Source organism: Myotis nattereri (assembly GCF_964212035.1).
Source record: "Myotis nattereri genome assembly, chromosome: 11".
Classification (NCBI taxonomy): domain Eukaryota; kingdom Metazoa; phylum Chordata; class Mammalia; order Chiroptera; family Vespertilionidae; genus Myotis; species Myotis nattereri.
The window spans coordinates 3,594,295-3,611,375 of record NC_138086.1 but is presented as its reverse complement, the minus strand read 5'-3'; the positions used below and the strand labels follow the sequence as shown (position 1 = coordinate 3,611,375).

The 17,081-nt window shown below is 45.3% G+C and overlaps 1 protein-coding gene across 1 annotated transcript in view; it reads left to right on the top strand.

The window, feature by feature from the left end:
- Window positions 1–17,081, top strand: part of RBM33 (RNA binding motif protein 33) — a 121,884-nt gene that overhangs the window by 88,248 nt on the left and 16,555 nt on the right. The window contains exon 14 of the mRNA XM_081101872.1: window positions 1,427–2,050. Coding sequence (XP_080957998.1) covers window positions 1,427–2,050 — 624 coding nt within the window. The remainder of the gene's footprint in view (window positions 1–1,426; window positions 2,051–17,081) is intronic.

The window sequence follows — 17,081 nt, the reverse complement described above, 5'->3', positions numbered from 1 at the left end:
GTACTTTAACTCTTTCTTGGTTGCTTAGGGACACATCTCAGTGACTGTTACTGCGTTTGAGGCAGTGAGCCCTGGACCTGTCACTACTCCCCAACTGTCTGCTCCTCCATGAGTGGCCTGGCCCCTCACTCTTTCAATGCTGTTCACTTGTTATACCTGCCTGTGTGGCCTCATCTGACTTCAGATTTGCTGTTTCACATCTGCCCTAAACTTTCAGTTAGATAGCTGACTTGGTCAGAATTGCTTCTGAAATGACAAGCAAACTCTGATGAGGGCCCAACTCTGTCCTGTAGGTCAAGTGCATGGGCTCTGGGGGCACCAGTAGGGTCTGCAGTTATATTTTGGTTTTAACACCTAATTTTTAAGGTTTGTTTGTTAATAGCTGACCTCTAGATAGATTAATTCCTATTACAATCTCTTGTGAAGGATCTGTGGATGGAGCGTATCTGTGATGCTTTTAAAGAAAATAAATGCCATTTTTAACAAATGCCTAACTTTTTTTTTTTTTGATCCTCACCTGAGGATATTTTTCCATTGATTTTTAGAGAGAGTGGATGGGAAGAGAGGGGGGAAAGAAAGAAAAACATCCATGTGAGAGAGACACATTGATTGGTTGCCTCCTGGACACGCCCCAATTGGAGAGGGGATTGAGTCTGCAACTGAGGTATGTGTCCTTGACCGGAATCGAACCCGGGATCCTTCAGTCCGTGAGTCAGTGCTCTGTCCACCGAGCTAAACAGGCTAGGGCTAAGTGCCTAACTTTTAATAAACTTTCCTTATTGCATGGTTTTGGTGAAAGTTACCAGACTTTCCTGAGATTTTTTTTGGTAGACTCTCATAATGGTTTGGGGCTGGCATATTAGAGCTTTCCTTAGATAGCATTAATATTCCAATATTGCCGTTGACAGCATTTTGATTCTGAGGAGAGTGCATGAGTTCAAGGTCAGAGAGATTGACTTGTGCTGTTCATTACCACCAATTATTCTGTGACAAATGAGTTTGAGATCAGGCTGAAATTCTGTACGAAAAATCAATAGTTCTAATCAGGCCCTTTCAGGTCATTTACACCCACCTTTTGTTGGCTCGTCAGAGAAGAGCCAGATAAAACCTGTGTGACAGTGCGGCCCCTATTGTGGCTATTTCCATTCAAAACATATTTTGATATCTTAAATGAATGGTTTAATTGGTTTCAGCCTTATAAATGAATGGAATGTACATTCTTTCATTTTTAATATTCTGATAAGATTTTCTAAGTTAGCTATTGCATAATTTTCCCCCTCTTCAGAGGAAGGCGTTATACTTAGTGTCTTTCAAATTTTGAATGAAAGGGTTTTATACTTTTGCATTTTCTGAGTTTGTAGAAATACACTGGAATGGTCGCCTTGTCTGGTGCTGCCAAGTAAGCCGTGTGTGTTCTCTGTTCCAGTTTCCCGATGAAGATGAAGAAACGAGGCTGTACCGCTTAAAGATAGAAGAGCAGAAGCGCCTGCGGGAGGAGATCCTGAAGCAGAAGGAGATGCGCCGGCAGCAGCAGGCCGGAGCCAGGAAGAAGGAGCTACTGGAGAGGCTGGCGCAGCAGCAGCAGCAGCAGCAGCAGCAGCAGCAGCAACTCTGCAGCACTGGGGCCCCTGCGGAGCGGGAAGAGCCACCGGCGTTGCCGTTGCCCACCAATGGAAACCCCTTGCTCCCCTTCCCTGGTGCCCAGAGCCGACAGAATGTGAAAAACAGACTCCTCGTGAAAAACCAAGATGTTGCTCTTTCAAGTCTTCAGCCGAAGACGTCAAACTTTGTGCCACCTGGTGCTAACATGCAGTATTCGGGACAGCCGGTCAAACCACTGAAGCACTTGAGACACAGAGTCTTACAGGCACAGCCCGAGGATGGGGACGAGCCGCCCCCAGCACAGACCGCCCGAGTGACAGCCCTCCAGGGCCGGCCCCCTGACGCCAAGCCTGGCGCCAAAAGGACTGTCATGCACCGGGCAAACAGCGGTGGCGGAGATGGGCCGCATGTCAGCTCCAAAGTCAGGGTGATTAAGTTGTCAGGTGGGGTAAGTTGACGAGGTCACTGTGCCTCTTGAATCTCTGCATCCTTCACTTAGAATGCCCTCATTCCCAGAGCAGGTGTGTGAGCAGAGGGAAGGAGGTTGCTGCTGTACAGTCACGTGGACCAGCCCTTCTTTCGGGACGCTGGTGTGAGAGCTGCAGTGTCCGAGCTGACCATGGTGTTCAGTTGTCTCTGTCCTTCACTTAGACCTTTCTCAGTTTTAGATTCTTTTTGAGGATAATTTGTGGTAGAATTATGAACACAGAATTAAACACAAAATTTCCTTTACCACAAAGCAAGTGACTCGTGTGTAGCTTTAGGTTCAGGGGCAACAGGATGAGCAGAGTTCTAAAGTGCAACCACGGTGGCCCTGGCCGGTGTTGCTCAGGGATTAGAGCTGTGGCCTGCACACCTGAGGGTCACGGGCTCCATTCACAGTCAAGGGCAAGTACCTGGGTTGCAGGTCAGAGGCAAGCACGCTTTTGTCTGTCTCCCTGTGATCACTCTCCCTGAGGCTAAGGCAGTCATTGCTGTTTTCCAGCCCGGGTTGGACAATTTAGTTCTTGAACAGAGGCAGACAGATGTCCATGGCACAGGTTGTCCTTTCAAGAAGCCGTGTGTAGATACCTGCTTTTTTATAGAGGGGGGCTTAGCCTTCCTGTACTGACAGGATTCCGCAGCACATTCTGGGTAGTCCGTACAATTGTTGTCCTGTCACAGTACTGGTGTGTGTGGTTTGTCTATAAACTGAGGAAGAAAGGGGAAGCCGGCCAGTGGTGATGCCTTAACAGACCACAGCCTGTACCCTGCAGGCCCTACGGGGAGGACAGTGCATAGAGGACCGTGAAGGGGCACGTGTGGCGTTATGTCCTGTGCTGTGCCCATTTGGGAACATCTTGTGAGCTATTTACTTAGTGCAGTGTTAATTGCTTTTATTTCTGGGCTTGTAGACTAAAACTTTTGATAGAATAATATGAATTAGAAATTCCATGTTAATAGGACCCATCATTTTGTTTTACTTGAATCTGTTTTTCTCACCTCCATTCATGGTGATTCAAAATGATGAGCAGAAGGCCTATATTCCATCAAATTATTTTACTATTATATGCCTTTGTTATTTTTAGATGAGAACTCAAAAGTTAATCAGTTTCCAGTGTGTGTGGCCCTTTGCTTTTGACTGTGTCTTAAGCACACTTGGTCAGTGTCTCACTTTCCCCTGGAGTTATAAACAGGCAGCACGGGCCAGGCCGGGAATAGAGCTTTCCAGTGGCCTCCATGGGCAGGCTGTGGCTGTGAGAAGGGAAGCCAAGTGCATTCGGGTCCTGGTGGGCTGGCAGCTGAGCTGGGGGCTCAGCTAGCTCCGTCTCGAAGAACAGCTTGCAAATGAATCAACACCTTTCCTTTCAAAGAATTGAGCTAGTTAAATTTTTGCTCTCTTTTCTACAGTGTAAAAAAATATTTTTCATATCATGCTATAGTCTAAAACAGTGGTTCTCAACTTTCTGGCCCTTTAAATAGAGTTCCTCATGTTGTGACCCAACCATAAAATTATTTTCGTTGCTACTTCATCACTGTAATGTTGCTACTGTTATGAATCGTAATGTAAATATCTGATATGCAGGATGGTCTTAGGTGACCCCTGTGAAAGGGTCGTTCAACCGCCAAAGGGATCGCGACCCACAGGTTGAGAACCGCTGTTCTAAAACTATGCTATATAATTTTACAATACACAGAAAAACAACAGAGGAATTTTACATGAAAATATCTGCCAAACATTGGAGTAGCTTTTTAGTTCTTTTTAATTCTTTACACATTTCGTACCGCCCAGGAGTTTTCTCGTGTTTCGCGCGCCATCTGTTAAGGACCGCTCACGAGTGTTCTCGTTTTTCATGCCCATGGAAAAAGGAGCGAATCTAGATACTTGTGTAAATTTTGTTTGGTCCCTCTTCATAGAGGAAAATGTTTTATGCAGTACCATACGTTAAAAAAGTACTAGGAACTTTAATTTTTAATTGTTTAATTGTTTTTGTAAATAAAAATGTTATAATTATTGAAAAACAATGCCTAAAGTGCATTATGATGATTTAAATAACGTGCAGTTTGCCCCAAAACGTGCGGTCCCTGGCGTATGTCTTAGAGATTTCTATGCGGTACGCAATGTGTTAAGTAGTAAGTTAACTAACCAACCTGTTTGCAATCTCCACGAGGATTTTTTCCCAATAGTTCCTCCAGTAGCACGTTGGCTACTTTCAACTCTCCGAGGATAAATGCCTTGTTTGTGTCTCTCTGAACTGGAATAGTATTTTCTAATGGCGAGGGTTGTGTGTGTGTGTGCAGTGTGTGTGGGTAGGAGCTATTTTTAAGAGAGCATATTCTTAATTGTGTTTATTTCAGCAATACAAAAAGAAACAGTTCTGTTAAGTGTTGTGTGTGCACATTTCTTCTGACTTTAATTTCTGTCCCTGCTGGTCCTTCTCTTCTGTCAGCTGTGGCGTTAATGCCCTGGGCTAGGCCGTGAGCCCAGGTCTGAACTGGCAACTCCAGTGAGGCTCTGACAGGGTCTTAGCATTTGGGAGGATCAGCTTATGTACTGTACCTGTGCAGGGTGTTATTTATGCATTTCAGGTTCATAACTAACTAAATAATTGGTAAGTATTAGTTCATATAATTAATTTCTGTGTCCTTGTACATTCACAATGAGCTTTTTTACATCCTGTTAGTACAGAAGTACAGTAAGTATCATATTTATAAGGTTTCCTAGAGAGGTTTACTTGGGAGTCCGTTTTATGTCCTTAATTCAGCGGTTCTCAACCTGTGGGTCACAACCCCTTTGGCGGTCGAAAGACCCTTTCACAGGGGTCGCCTAAGACCATCCTGCATATCAGATGTTTATATTACGATTCATAATTTTAGCAACATTACAGTTATGAAGTAGCAATGAAAATAATTTTATGGTTGGGTCACAACATGAGGAACTGTACTTAAAGGGCCAGAAGGTTGAGAACCACTGCCTTCATTCTTCTCTGGCCTAGGCTGGCATCGATGTAGTTAAGTACATTACTCTTTGCATTAGTGGTCTCCTGGTCCAAGTAGTTGACTCTGGACAGGACAGGAGCCAGTCTGCAGCGCTGTTCCTGAAAGTGCAGTCAGGGACTGGCCCTGGGGCGGTGAGGGAGAGGTGCCCCCACTCAGGCCAGCACAGACTGCAGGTGCTTTCCAGCCTCCCCAGGTGGCTCTCTGTGCTGGACTTGTGAGGTGAGGGTGCTTCGGCACAGAGTTCTCTTCCGTCAGTTTCCATATCGCGTTACTTACAATCAAATAACTTACCTTTAGATTTTATTAAATTGGGTTTTTTGAAAAGTGAAAGAGCCTGCGACTTAAGGCGGGTGTTTAGTCTGCTCTTTGTTGCTTATCTTTGAAGTGACGTTAGTTCATGATGGTTCTTCGTGGTTGTAATTATTGAAAAACAACGCCTAAAGTGCATTATGATGATTTAAATAACGTGCAGTTTGCCCCAAAACGTGCGGTCCCTGGCGTATGTCTTAGAGATTTCTATGCACGCAATGTGTTAAGTAGTAAGTTAACTAACCAACCTGCATGGCGGGCACAGGAAGCCTTTCACAAAGAGCTCAGGGTGGCTTCTTTCTTGCTGTTGGTTTCCACAGTCTTGGCGACCATGCTTGTCTGGGTTTACCGCTCGCAGTCCTCCTTCACTTTCTTCATGGGCTCTCTCTTGAATCCTGATGGTGTGGCCATTTGGAAATTCCTGTTCACGGAGATTGAGGTTGAAGCGCTCCCTCCCCAGGACTGAGAGAGTGCATTCGTACCTGATGCTGGCCCAAGTTCGGATGGTTGTCTATAATTCATTGCCCTTGGGACTCTGAACAGTTACTTCATTTTTCTGAACCTCAGTCTCTAGCCCAGTGATGGCGAACCTTTTGAGCTCGGCGTGTCAGCATTTTGAAAAACCCTAACTTAACTCTGGTGCCGTGTCACATATAGAAATTTTTTGATGTTTGCAACCATAGTAAAACAAAGATTTACATTTTTGATACTGATTTTATATATTTAAATGCAATTTAACAAAGAAAAATCAACCAAAAAAATGAGTTCGCGTGTCACCTCTGACATGCGTGTCATAGGTTCGCCATCACTGCTCTAGTCTATAAATGAAATTGCTAAGGTTGATGTGAGGGATGAGTACCTGCAGCCTCCTGCACGCCCCCTACTGGGGATTGAGCCCGCAACCCTGGCATGTGCCCTGACCAGGAATCAAACTTTGGCCTCCTGGTTCACAGGTCAACTCTCAATCACGGAGCTACACCGGCTGGGCTCTTCAGACATTTTTAACCCTTTGCGGTCCAATTTTATTTTTGGAATTCAAACAGTCTGATCCAAATTAATTGACGGGATTGAATGTTGAAGTTATCTGTCTCACTAGACCTCAGCTCGACGTTGGACCTGCTCCTAGCGCCTGGTCTGTCGAGTCAGCCTCCACGTTGGACCGAAAAGGGTTAAAGAGGAGACTTAGCTAAATATTTTGTCGAATGCCCTTTAATTTGCTTTGTCTCCCGTTTCCTCATGGTGGGTGTCAGGCGAGTGTTTTCAGTAGGGATACACAGAAGGATCTTGTGTCCTCCTCGCTGAGTCCTGCCGGTGGTTTGTCCGGTGTTGGCACTTCGATCACTGAGCCAGGTGGTGTCGGCCAAGTCTCTCCATGGTAAACTGTAGTCTTACCCTTTGTACTTGATAAGTAATTCATGGGGAGAGCTTTGAGATTAACGATCCCATTTCTTGTGGATTTGCAGCGTGTTAACAGCATTGACATTTCTAGGGCCAGCGCTGCCTTTCTGTTTGTTAGCTGTCATGTTTCTGCGGGAGTAGCTTTCTCTTTGCCCTCACTTATTTATTTGTTCATTTATTACAGCAACATGGGCTTTGAATTCTTATTTATGCAATGAATTGTTATTAGCATTATTTATTTTGGGTGTTGGAATGGTCCCAGTTGGCATGGGAGTGCCCTGGTACGCTGGTGCTCTCCTTGGGAGTGTCCCCAGCATTCCTTAGACACACCCTTGCTTTTTGGTGCAGAATTTTAGGTTCCTCTTATGGCTTCTGAGCCTCAGCTCTGCAGCAGCCCTGTGTCCTCTTGGTGGAGAACACCCAGACTTGCTCGCTGGGTGTCACTGCGTCTGGGCCCTATCAGCATGTCCATCCATCTATGGTGAGTTCCAAGACTGAAGGTGAATCAAGAGATCTCCTGCATTGGTTGGATTCTTTTGTATATTACATTTCTTGAAATAGGTCATCAACATGAGTAGAAAATACTTTCTGCTGCATTGAATTCATTTTTTGAATGATTGTCCTTGTGTGAGAATTCCAAGAGGATTAAACACCACTATTGAAATATTAAAATGAGTCTCTGTGGACCAGGGTTAGTGTTAGGCATGTTCTTCTGGCAGGACTGAGGTCAAGGTACTGCAGGGAAGGAGGGTGTCCTGAGGAGGTCTCAGGCCCTGCCCTCCATGGCAGGGGTGGAGGTGCACTTGGCGGTGGCTGTCGCAATAGGGCTGATCTGGGGCTGAGGAGCTTTGGGTGCAGCTGCAAAGACAGAGCAGCTCCTTAGCCCCCAGGTGCTATGCAGGCTCCAGCGTGTTACCATTGCAGGTCACAGCAGATGGCGGGTGTTGAGTGTCTGATAGGGAGACCTGAGAAATGACTGCAGAGGAGGTGGGATTGCCTGAGAGCACGGAAGGAAAAGGCCCTCTGGGCAGAGGGGAAGAGCGCGGGCAAAGTTCCTGTGGGAAAGAAGCCACAGCCCGTTTTCTAACTGGGAAGGCCACTCCGGGGCCAGGAGAAGGCAGGCAGACATGAGGTGGCAGAGGGCAGACCTGTGATCGGAGGATCAGACAGTGAGGGAAACTGAGTGGAAAGACACTGCTCTGGTGTGGGTGGGGGCAGGGGCCAGTGGGGAGGCACCTCAGGACGTCTGAGCCCAACTCCCCCCTTGCCCGCCTGCTGCTCTCAGCCAGGGCAAGCAGGAAGCTTCTGCCTTGCAGAACCTGGCCTTACCCCTGCAGGGGCACGGGGAGGGGGCTCTCTCTGAAAGAGTCTGAGTTCATGGCTCTGTGGCTGGAGGAACCCACATTAACAGTTGTCTCCTTTTCAGACCAAGATTCATGTGGCAGGAATTGGAGAGCCCGGGGTATGACTCCCTCAGAGGCTCAGGGCTTTGCTTTGTTCCTCCAAAGCCCAGTTAATTTTGCTTCTTAAAGATTTCCCCAAACCTAACAAATCTCAGGGAAAGAGAATGTTGAGAGAGAGCCCTTGAGTCTCTGTGCCATGTTGCCACCTGCTGTCAGATCCAGTGTGTGTGCCCATCGAGTTCTTCTCCGGGAAACCCAGCTCAGCCCATGTGGACCCACTCCGAGATTATAGGGAGCGTCTAGATCAGCCGTGGGCAAACTACGGCCCGCAGGCCGGATCCGGCCCATTTGAAATGAATAAAACTAAAAAAAAAAAGACCGTACCCTTTTATGTAATGATGTTTACTTTGAATTTATATTAGTTCACACAAACACTCCATCCATGCTTTTGTTCCGGCCCTCCGGTCCAGTTTAAGAACCCATTGTGGCCCTCGAGTCAAAAAGTTTGCCCACCCCTGGTCTAGATGGACCTTGTTGAAATACGTGTGTGCTCGCCGTGAGCTGGGTAGCTTATCGCAGAGAATAGGTGGACGCTGCCAATGGGGCGTGTTCGCACCGCAGGCTGCAGCTTTAATCAGGAAACTGACCAAGGAGCCTGAGTGAGAATCTTAGCCTGCTTGTTTCTCCTTAGCGTTTATCCTTCAGAGACAAAATGGGCCTTCAATGTGTTTGCATTTAGGAACTTCGTGTAGCATGCATATCATTTGTTGTCCGGCTTCTGAGTGAGCTGAAGATTACAGGGGGAGGCCCAGCATTGTGTGGTTAATAGAAACCTGTGCGGGGAGGTCTGGGGGCTGTGAGATCGTGCGTAGCCCTGACAGTGAGGTGCGCCTTATCGGAGGGAGAATTCACAAGAGGCTGCCCTGGGACCCCAACCACTGTCCTTTGGTGTGTCCTGACAATGTTATCTGTCCTCTCAGTACGGAGTATCAAGTGTCTGTCATGAGTACAGAAATTAATTTAATGTCACCTGAAGACATGCAATTAATCTTTTAGAGGTTTTCATAATACCTTTACAGAAAGAGTTGCCAGTTTGGCGGATTTGGACTTTGGGGTTTAGGAGAAGATAAGGAAAATTAATTTTTCATCAGGGTTAATACAACCTAGCAGGGCCACAAAGGCTGAGAAAAATGGTTGGGGAATTTGTCAAAGTGTTGTCACTCTAGAATAATGCTGCTTAGTGTCTGATAGGTGTAATCAAGAGTTGAGATTTCTATAGAGGGGGATTAATCAATTTGCTCACTAGTGAATGCAAGTCAGTGATATCACTTCTTCATGGGCTTTAAGAATGAAAATAAGATTTGATCTGTCAAATTGCAGGGTGCCCTGACAGTATCAATAGGCCTTTTTATCTGTACATTTAAACCATTCGTTATAAATAAATTTGTCCTGCTCATGATGGTGGCTACAGACTGCATTATTTTATAATGATTAAGCTGATAAAAAGTATTCTCTACTCTTAATTCAGGAAGCTTTCTTTATATTTAAAGAAAAACGACTCTAAAATACATTTTATGGTACATTAAAAGATAATTGTTTTGGGGGAAAAAACAAAATATTTCTAGTTTGGTGTAATATAGACCAAACTTCTTTTTAAAAATATGTATTTGTATTGATTTCAGAGAGGAAGGGAAGAGGAGAGAGACAGAAACCTCAATGATGAGAGAGAATCATTGATTGGCTGCCTCCTGCTTGCCCCACACAGGGGATTGAGGCTGCAACCCGGGCATATGCCCTGACCGGGAATCATACCGGGACCTCCTGGTTTTATAGGTTGATGTTCAGCCACTGAGCCATGCCTGCCGGGCCCTAACTTTTTTTTTCCGCATCTGTTTTGAAGGAAGTGAAATATTTAAAATCATGTCTAAACGCACTGCAGTGGAAGGAATGGTGGGGTAGGCCTTATAAGCCTAATTCACAAAAGGCTGCCCTGGGACCCCAACCACTTTTTTGGACTACAACACATCTGCCATCCACACATGACCAGTTATTTCCTTAACTGGAAACAAAATTCTGAAATTTCTGATTTGAATCGACAGCATTTTTTAATTTATATCTTTCAGTGCTATAACTATATGTCTAAGTTCTAGAAGACTCCTAAATAAATGTGTGCATTCAGTTTGGTCTGTCCCTGTGTGTCTGGCCACACTAGTGAAGAATAGTTTGGCTCTTTCCCAGCCAAGCTATTAACTGAAATAACTCTGGAATTAAAAATTTTCAGTAAGAATTTGAAAAGGAAGAATTGTTCTCATTTGGGAAAAAAAGCCTTTTCTTTTTTTAGAATATATATTTTTTTATTGTTGAGAGTATTACAGATGTCCCCCTTTTTTCCCCTCCTTGTACCCCTCCACCCGGTTCCCGCCCTATCCCAGGCCTTCACCACTTTAATCTCTTCCCACCCCTCTACCCTCCTTCCCTCTGAGATTCATTAGTCTATTTCCTGTTTCCATGCCTCTGATTCTATTTTATTCATCAGTTAGTTTTGTTCATTAGATTTCTTGCTCATTTATTTTGATTTTCAATTGTTAATAGATATGTATTTATTACCATTTTATTGTTCATATTTTAGATCTATTATTTTTTTCTTCTTCGTCTTCGTTTTCTTCTTCTTCTTCTTAAAGAATACCCTTCAGCATTTCATGTAATACTGGTTTGGTGGTGATGAACTCCTTTTGCTTTTTCTTGTCTCTGAAATTCGTTATCTGACCTTCAATTCTAAATTATAGCTTTACTGGTTAGAGTAATCTTGATTGTAGGTCCTTGCTATTCATCACTTTGAGTATTTCTTGCCACTCCCTTCTGATCTGCAAAATTTCTGTTCAGAAATCAGCCGACAGTAGGTAATTAACTGCTTTTTCTCTTGCTGCCTATAAGATTCTCTCTTTGTCTTTAACCCTTGGCATTTTAATTATGATGTGTGTTGGTGTGGGCCTCTTTGAGTTCCTCTGCTCTTCCTGGACTTGTAGGTCTATTTCTTCACCAGTTAGGGGAAGTTTTCTGTCATTATTTCTTCAGATAGGTTTTCAATATCTTGCTCTCTTTTCCCTCTGAACACCCATAATGTGAATGTTGGTACACTTGAAGTTGTCCCAGAGGCTCCTTACACTAATCTTCATATTTTCAGATTATTTTTTCTTTCTGCTCTTCTCATTGGCTATTTTTTGCTTCCTTATATTCCAAATCGTTAATTTGTGTCTCAGAATCCTCTACTCTTGAATCCTTGCAAATTGTTCTTTGTTTCAGTTAGTGTATTCTTTTTTTCTGATTGGTACTTTTCATGTCTTTAATGTTCTCATTAATTTCCTTGAAAGTCTCACTAAGTCCCTTGAAGCTTTCATTGCGATCCTTAAGCAATCTTATAACCATTGTTTTAAACTCTGTATCCAGGAGTTTGCTTGCTTTCATTTCATTCATTTGTGATGTTTGTCTTCACATTTTGGCTGCTTCCCTGCGTTGGTTTCTGTGTATTAGGTAGAGCTGCTATGTCTCCTGGAATTGGTAGAGTGGCCTTGTGTATTAGGTGTCCTGCGGGGCCCACTGGCTCAGTACCCCATCACCTGAGCTGGGCACTCTGGGTGTGCCCCTGTGTGGGCTGTGTGCAGTCTTGTTGTAGTTGAGCCTTGATTGCTATTGGTGTCACTGGGAGGAATTGACTTCCAGGACAATTGGCTGTGAGGACCAGCTGTGTCTGCAATGAAAGAGCTGCTGTGCAATAGACACCCCTATGGAGCAGGACTTACTTTAGTGGGGCTTTGGTGCTCACTGAGTCTGCCCCTTGAGTGTGTTGCTTGTGGATGGTAGAGTTATAATCTGGTGTGATCTGAAGCTCTCTACTGGGTACACTGGCTCTGGGGCTTCCTGGGAGGTGCAAAGTCAGCCACTGCCTCGGGCCACCCGGCAGGAACCACAGAGTGATCTGCAGATGGCTGCTACTTGTATTGGGCTAGGAAGTCCCCAGGTGAGGCCCAGCTGTGATGCAAGGCAGGCTGGTGCTAGTGCTGGGTCTTGGGCCTTTTATTGATAAGTTTGGGGCATGCTGACTCCAGCTGCTGCTTGTGTAAGAGATTTTAGCAATGTCTGAAGCCTGAGCATATGGAAAAGCTGCTTCAAACAGCTTGGGTGGGGCAACAAATTGGATGGGGCAGAGCCTGAGGGAATCACTAGGGCAGAGTGAACAGTGTGAGCCACACTGGTGGAAACTCAGATGTGGCTGTCAGTCAGCTTTGTGACGGAGGAGATCATAGTACAGGAGAAACGACCGCTGCGAGCACCCTTGTCTGGGAGAAAACTGCCCCCGAGTTCCTGTCCCAATGCCAGACAGTCTAGTTCAGTGATGGCGAACCTGTGACACGCGTGCCAGAGGTGACACGCGAACTCATTTTTTTGGTTGATTTTTCTTTGTTAAATTGCATTTAAATATATAAAATAAATATCAAAGATATAAATCTTTGTTTTACTATGGTTGCAAATATAAAAAAATTTCTATATGTGACACAGCACCAGAGTTAAGTTAGGGTTTTTCAAAATGCTGACACGCCGAGCTCAAAAGGTTCGCCATCACTGGTCTAGTTCCTCTGGTATGTCCCTGGAAACCCCCCAAAGCCGCCTTCCAGTGCTGGAGCTCAGAGGAAGCAAGGCTGTGTAAATTGTGCATGGACCCTTTAAGAGGAACACCTGGGACTCCAGCAATCTCTTTGTCATTCAACCACAATCCTCCCTGGTTTTTACAGCCCAAAGTTACAGGGCTGGGGTCTGATTGTGCAGCTGGGACCCCCTGCTTCTCATGGGAGGCCTTGGAGATATCCCTCAGATTAAAAAAATGCCACACATGGGTGCTGGACTAGCTTGTCCCATGCCCCCGCCCCTCCTACCTGTCTTAATGTATTTTCTTCTTTACTTCTCTAGTTATTGGACTATCATTCAGACAGCTTTCAGGTGGTTCTGAATGATGGCTCTGTATTTTAGCTATAATTGATGTGGTTGTGGGAGGTGGTGAGTACCAGTGTTTACCTATGCTGCCATCTTGGTTTTCCTGGGAAAAAAACAACACACCTTTTTCTTAAAAAATGTAATAACTTACCGTTAAGCCTTGAGTGCTCAGCATGATTTCTAGAAAAAATTGCAAAAATTCAGCATTATCATAGTTGTTCTTCATTTAATTCACTTGAATGATGGTTAGTCCTGCTGTTTTCATAGCCAAGATGGAAGCAGTCATGGGAGTGGAAGCGCCTCCCCTACCAGGGGGACAACAGGGCCCAGCACTTTTTCTGTGACCCAGGGCCTGGAGTTTTCAATTGTAAAGAGGATGATAATGTTTACAGGGAGGGGAGTTGAGGGAGACAGTGTTGGTGCAGACCCTGGTATACTCCTGATCATACTATACTGCAAACATGTATGCTATGCCTGAGTTCAAGCCTCAGAGCTTCAAATCAGATGGTTCTGGAGTAAAGCCCAGGATCACTAGCATTCGAACACTCCCCAGGTGGTGGATGTGCCGGAAATGGTCCTAAGGAGAGAGCACTCAGCTCGTCAGGCCTCTCACCACAGGACTCCTGCTCCTGGTCTGTTGAATGCTCCTGATGGGAGCACTTCCTGCTTCAGTGCGGAGGTCCTGTGGTCCTGCCTTCATGAATGTCGTCTGCTCTATTGATTGATTTTCCAATGTTAAGACAACCCTGCACTCCTGGGACAGCTCTCACTTGGTTCTGGTGTCTGGTGCTTTTTCTTTGTTGCTGCATGAGTTTGCTAATATTTTGTGAGGCTTTTTTTCATGTGTTCACAAGGTATATTTTTTTGTGGCTTTCCTTCTTTTTTTATGTCTTTGGCTTTTTTTTTTTTTTTTTTAATCAAAGTAATACCAGCTTCAAGGAATGAATGGAAATATTTTCTTTCTCTCTGTTTTTTGTTGTGTTAATCTTCACCTGAGTATATTTTTTCCATTGATTTTTTTTTTTTTTGAGAGAGAGAGTGGAAGGGAGGAGAAGGGGGGGAGGGGGGGGGGAGAGAGAGAGAGAGAGAGAGAGAGAGAGAGAGAGAGAGAGAGAGGAGAGAGAAAGAGAGAAGCATGGATTTAGAGAGACACATCAAATTGGTTGCCTGTGGACACACCCTGACCAGGCTTGGGGATTGAGCCTGTGATCCTTCGGTGCTCAGGCTGACCTGCTGGGCAGGGCTCTTCTCTGTTCTCTGAAACAGTGGTCTTTTTAAAAAAAAAATAGTTGATAGAATTCATCATTGAATTCATTGGGGCCTGGACATTTTTTTTCTGGGAAGTTTTTAATGAGTTGGTTGTCTCAGATTTTTTTAAAAAATACATATTTTTTTATTGATTTCAGAGAGGAAGGGAGAGGGAGAGATAGAAACATCAATGATAAGAGAGAATCATTGATCTGCTGCTTCCTGCACGCTCCCTACTGGGGATTGAGCCTGCAACCCAGCCACTGGAATCAACCCCGGGGCCCTTCAGTCTGCAGGCCAGTGCTGTATCCAACTGAGCCAAACCAGCTAGGGCGTTTCTCAGATTTTTAATGGTCTTTTTTTGGTATCTTGCATCTTTTATGGAGTTTCTTTATTTCATCGAAATTATCTAATTAGTTGATAAAAAGTTGTTCATGTCACCCTTTTAATGTCTCTAGTACCCGTTCTGATAATCCCTCTCCTGTTCCTGATTTTAGTCATTTGTGTTTTCTCTTATTTTTTTCTTGGTCAGTTTAAAGGGTGATCAGTTTTGTTGATCTCAAAAATCCAACTTTGATTTTTCTCTATTGATTTTCTGTTTACTCTGTCATTGCCTTTCACTGTGATCTTATTTCCTTTCTTCTGTTGTGGGTTTGATTTCTTTTTATTTTTCTAGTTTATTCAGATAAAATTTCAAGTTATTGATTATAGGTATCTTTTCCTTTCTGATATAACTGTTTTAGTTGTATCCCCTAGATTATACACACACACACACACACACTAGTGGCCTGGTGCACGAAATTCATGCGGGGGGGGGGGTCCCTCAGCCCAGCCTGCACCCTCTCCAATCGGGGACCCTTTGGGGGATGTCTGATTGCCAGTTTAGGCCTGATTCCTGCCAGCCTGACCTCGTCTCCAACTGCTCTCCCCTGCCGGCCTGATTGCCCCTAACTGCCTCTGCCTGCCTGATCGCCCCAACTGCCCTCCCCTGCTAGCCCAATCTCGTCCCTAACTGCTCTCCCCTGCCGGCCTGATCGCCCCTAATTGCCCTCCTCTGCTGACCTGATCTCACTCCCAACTGCCCTCCCCTGCCGGCCTGATCTCGCCTCCAACGGCCCTCCCCTGCCTGCCTGATCTCATCCTCAACTGCCCTCTCCTGCTGGCCTGATCACCCCTAATTGCCGCTGCCTCAGCCCCCACCACCATGGCTTTGTCCGGAAGGAAGTTGGATGACCGGAAGATGTCCAGTTTACCCGGTCTAATTAGCATATTGCCCTTTTATTGTATAGATAGATTATATAGGATAGGATTGCTTAAATGGGGAGGAAAAGCCTTTTTCAGCAGGAGGAGATGCTCTTGGCAGACAAAAATACATAATCCCTATATCTGGACTGATAGCCAGCCATATGCACTATACTGCCAAACTAGTCATTAAAAAATTGAACCGCTTTCTTACACCTTACACCAAACAGCTATTGCACTTAAAACCCCTCCTCAGTCCCCACCTTAGGTTCTGCCTTTGCAGTTCACCCAGATTAGGTTCTGATTGGTCGATTTCTATGCCAGTCAGCGTCAAAAGCTCCACCTCCTAGGCAGCCATTGGCTTTTTGCAGTTCATCCAGATTTGGTTCTGATTGGTCGGTTTCTATGCCAGTCAGCATCTCCAGGCCTATCTTTGGGCCTAATCAGAGAAGTGGGGCTGATCAGCAGCCCCCGTGGCTGCTGGTGAGGCCTAGAGAGAAAGAGAGGCAAGGGCTGATCAATAGCTGCCACAGAGGCTGTGGATCAGACCCTGCTTCTCTCTCCGGGCCTCTCTCTGGTCCTGATTTGCAGCCCCCTCAGCACGACCCAGGACTGACTTCCAGTGTTCAGTTGTACATTCGGTCGTTTTGAACGTTACAGACCCTGGCTCTTTATATACATACATAAATACACACACACACACACACACACACACACACACACACGTATTTTAGAGAGGGAGAGAAAGAAACATCAGTCATGAGAGAGAATCATTGATTGGCTGCCTCCTGCACAACCCCTATTGGGGATTGAGCCTGCAACCCTGGCATGTGCCCTGACTAGAAATTGAACTATGACCTCCTGGTTCATGGGTCAACGCTCAACCACTGAGCCATGCCGGCTGGTTACATCCGCTAGATTTTGATATGTTGTATTTTTATTTTTATTCAGTTCAAAATAGTTTTTGTCCATTTTTTATTCTTATTAGCCTGGTTTCCTAGGGGTTGGCCCTATTGCATAGCTCAGTGGTCAGTCATTAGGTCAGGAAGAGATTGTGTCCAGGTTCCTGGGGCCCTTTGCAGGTAATCTGTGTGGTCAGAGTGGGCACTTGCAGCCCACTCAGGCTCTTCCTGCTAGCTTCCTGAGGCTCTGTCAGCTGCATGGGGAGGACCTACGCACGCCTTCAGTAGCTCATGGCCAGAATTTCCTGTTTCTCAGATTTCTGGCTGGCCGACTATTGTTGCAAACAGGACCAAGATTAGAGGCCATCAGATCTGTGGGTGTTTCCTATCTCCTCCACCGACTTCGCTGCTGGTGCTGCTTGATATTTCAATCAGCCTCCTGGGATTTCCTATCCCACAGCCCTGTATCCACTGCTCTTGCTCCTCCACTTCCGAGTCCTGGAATGCT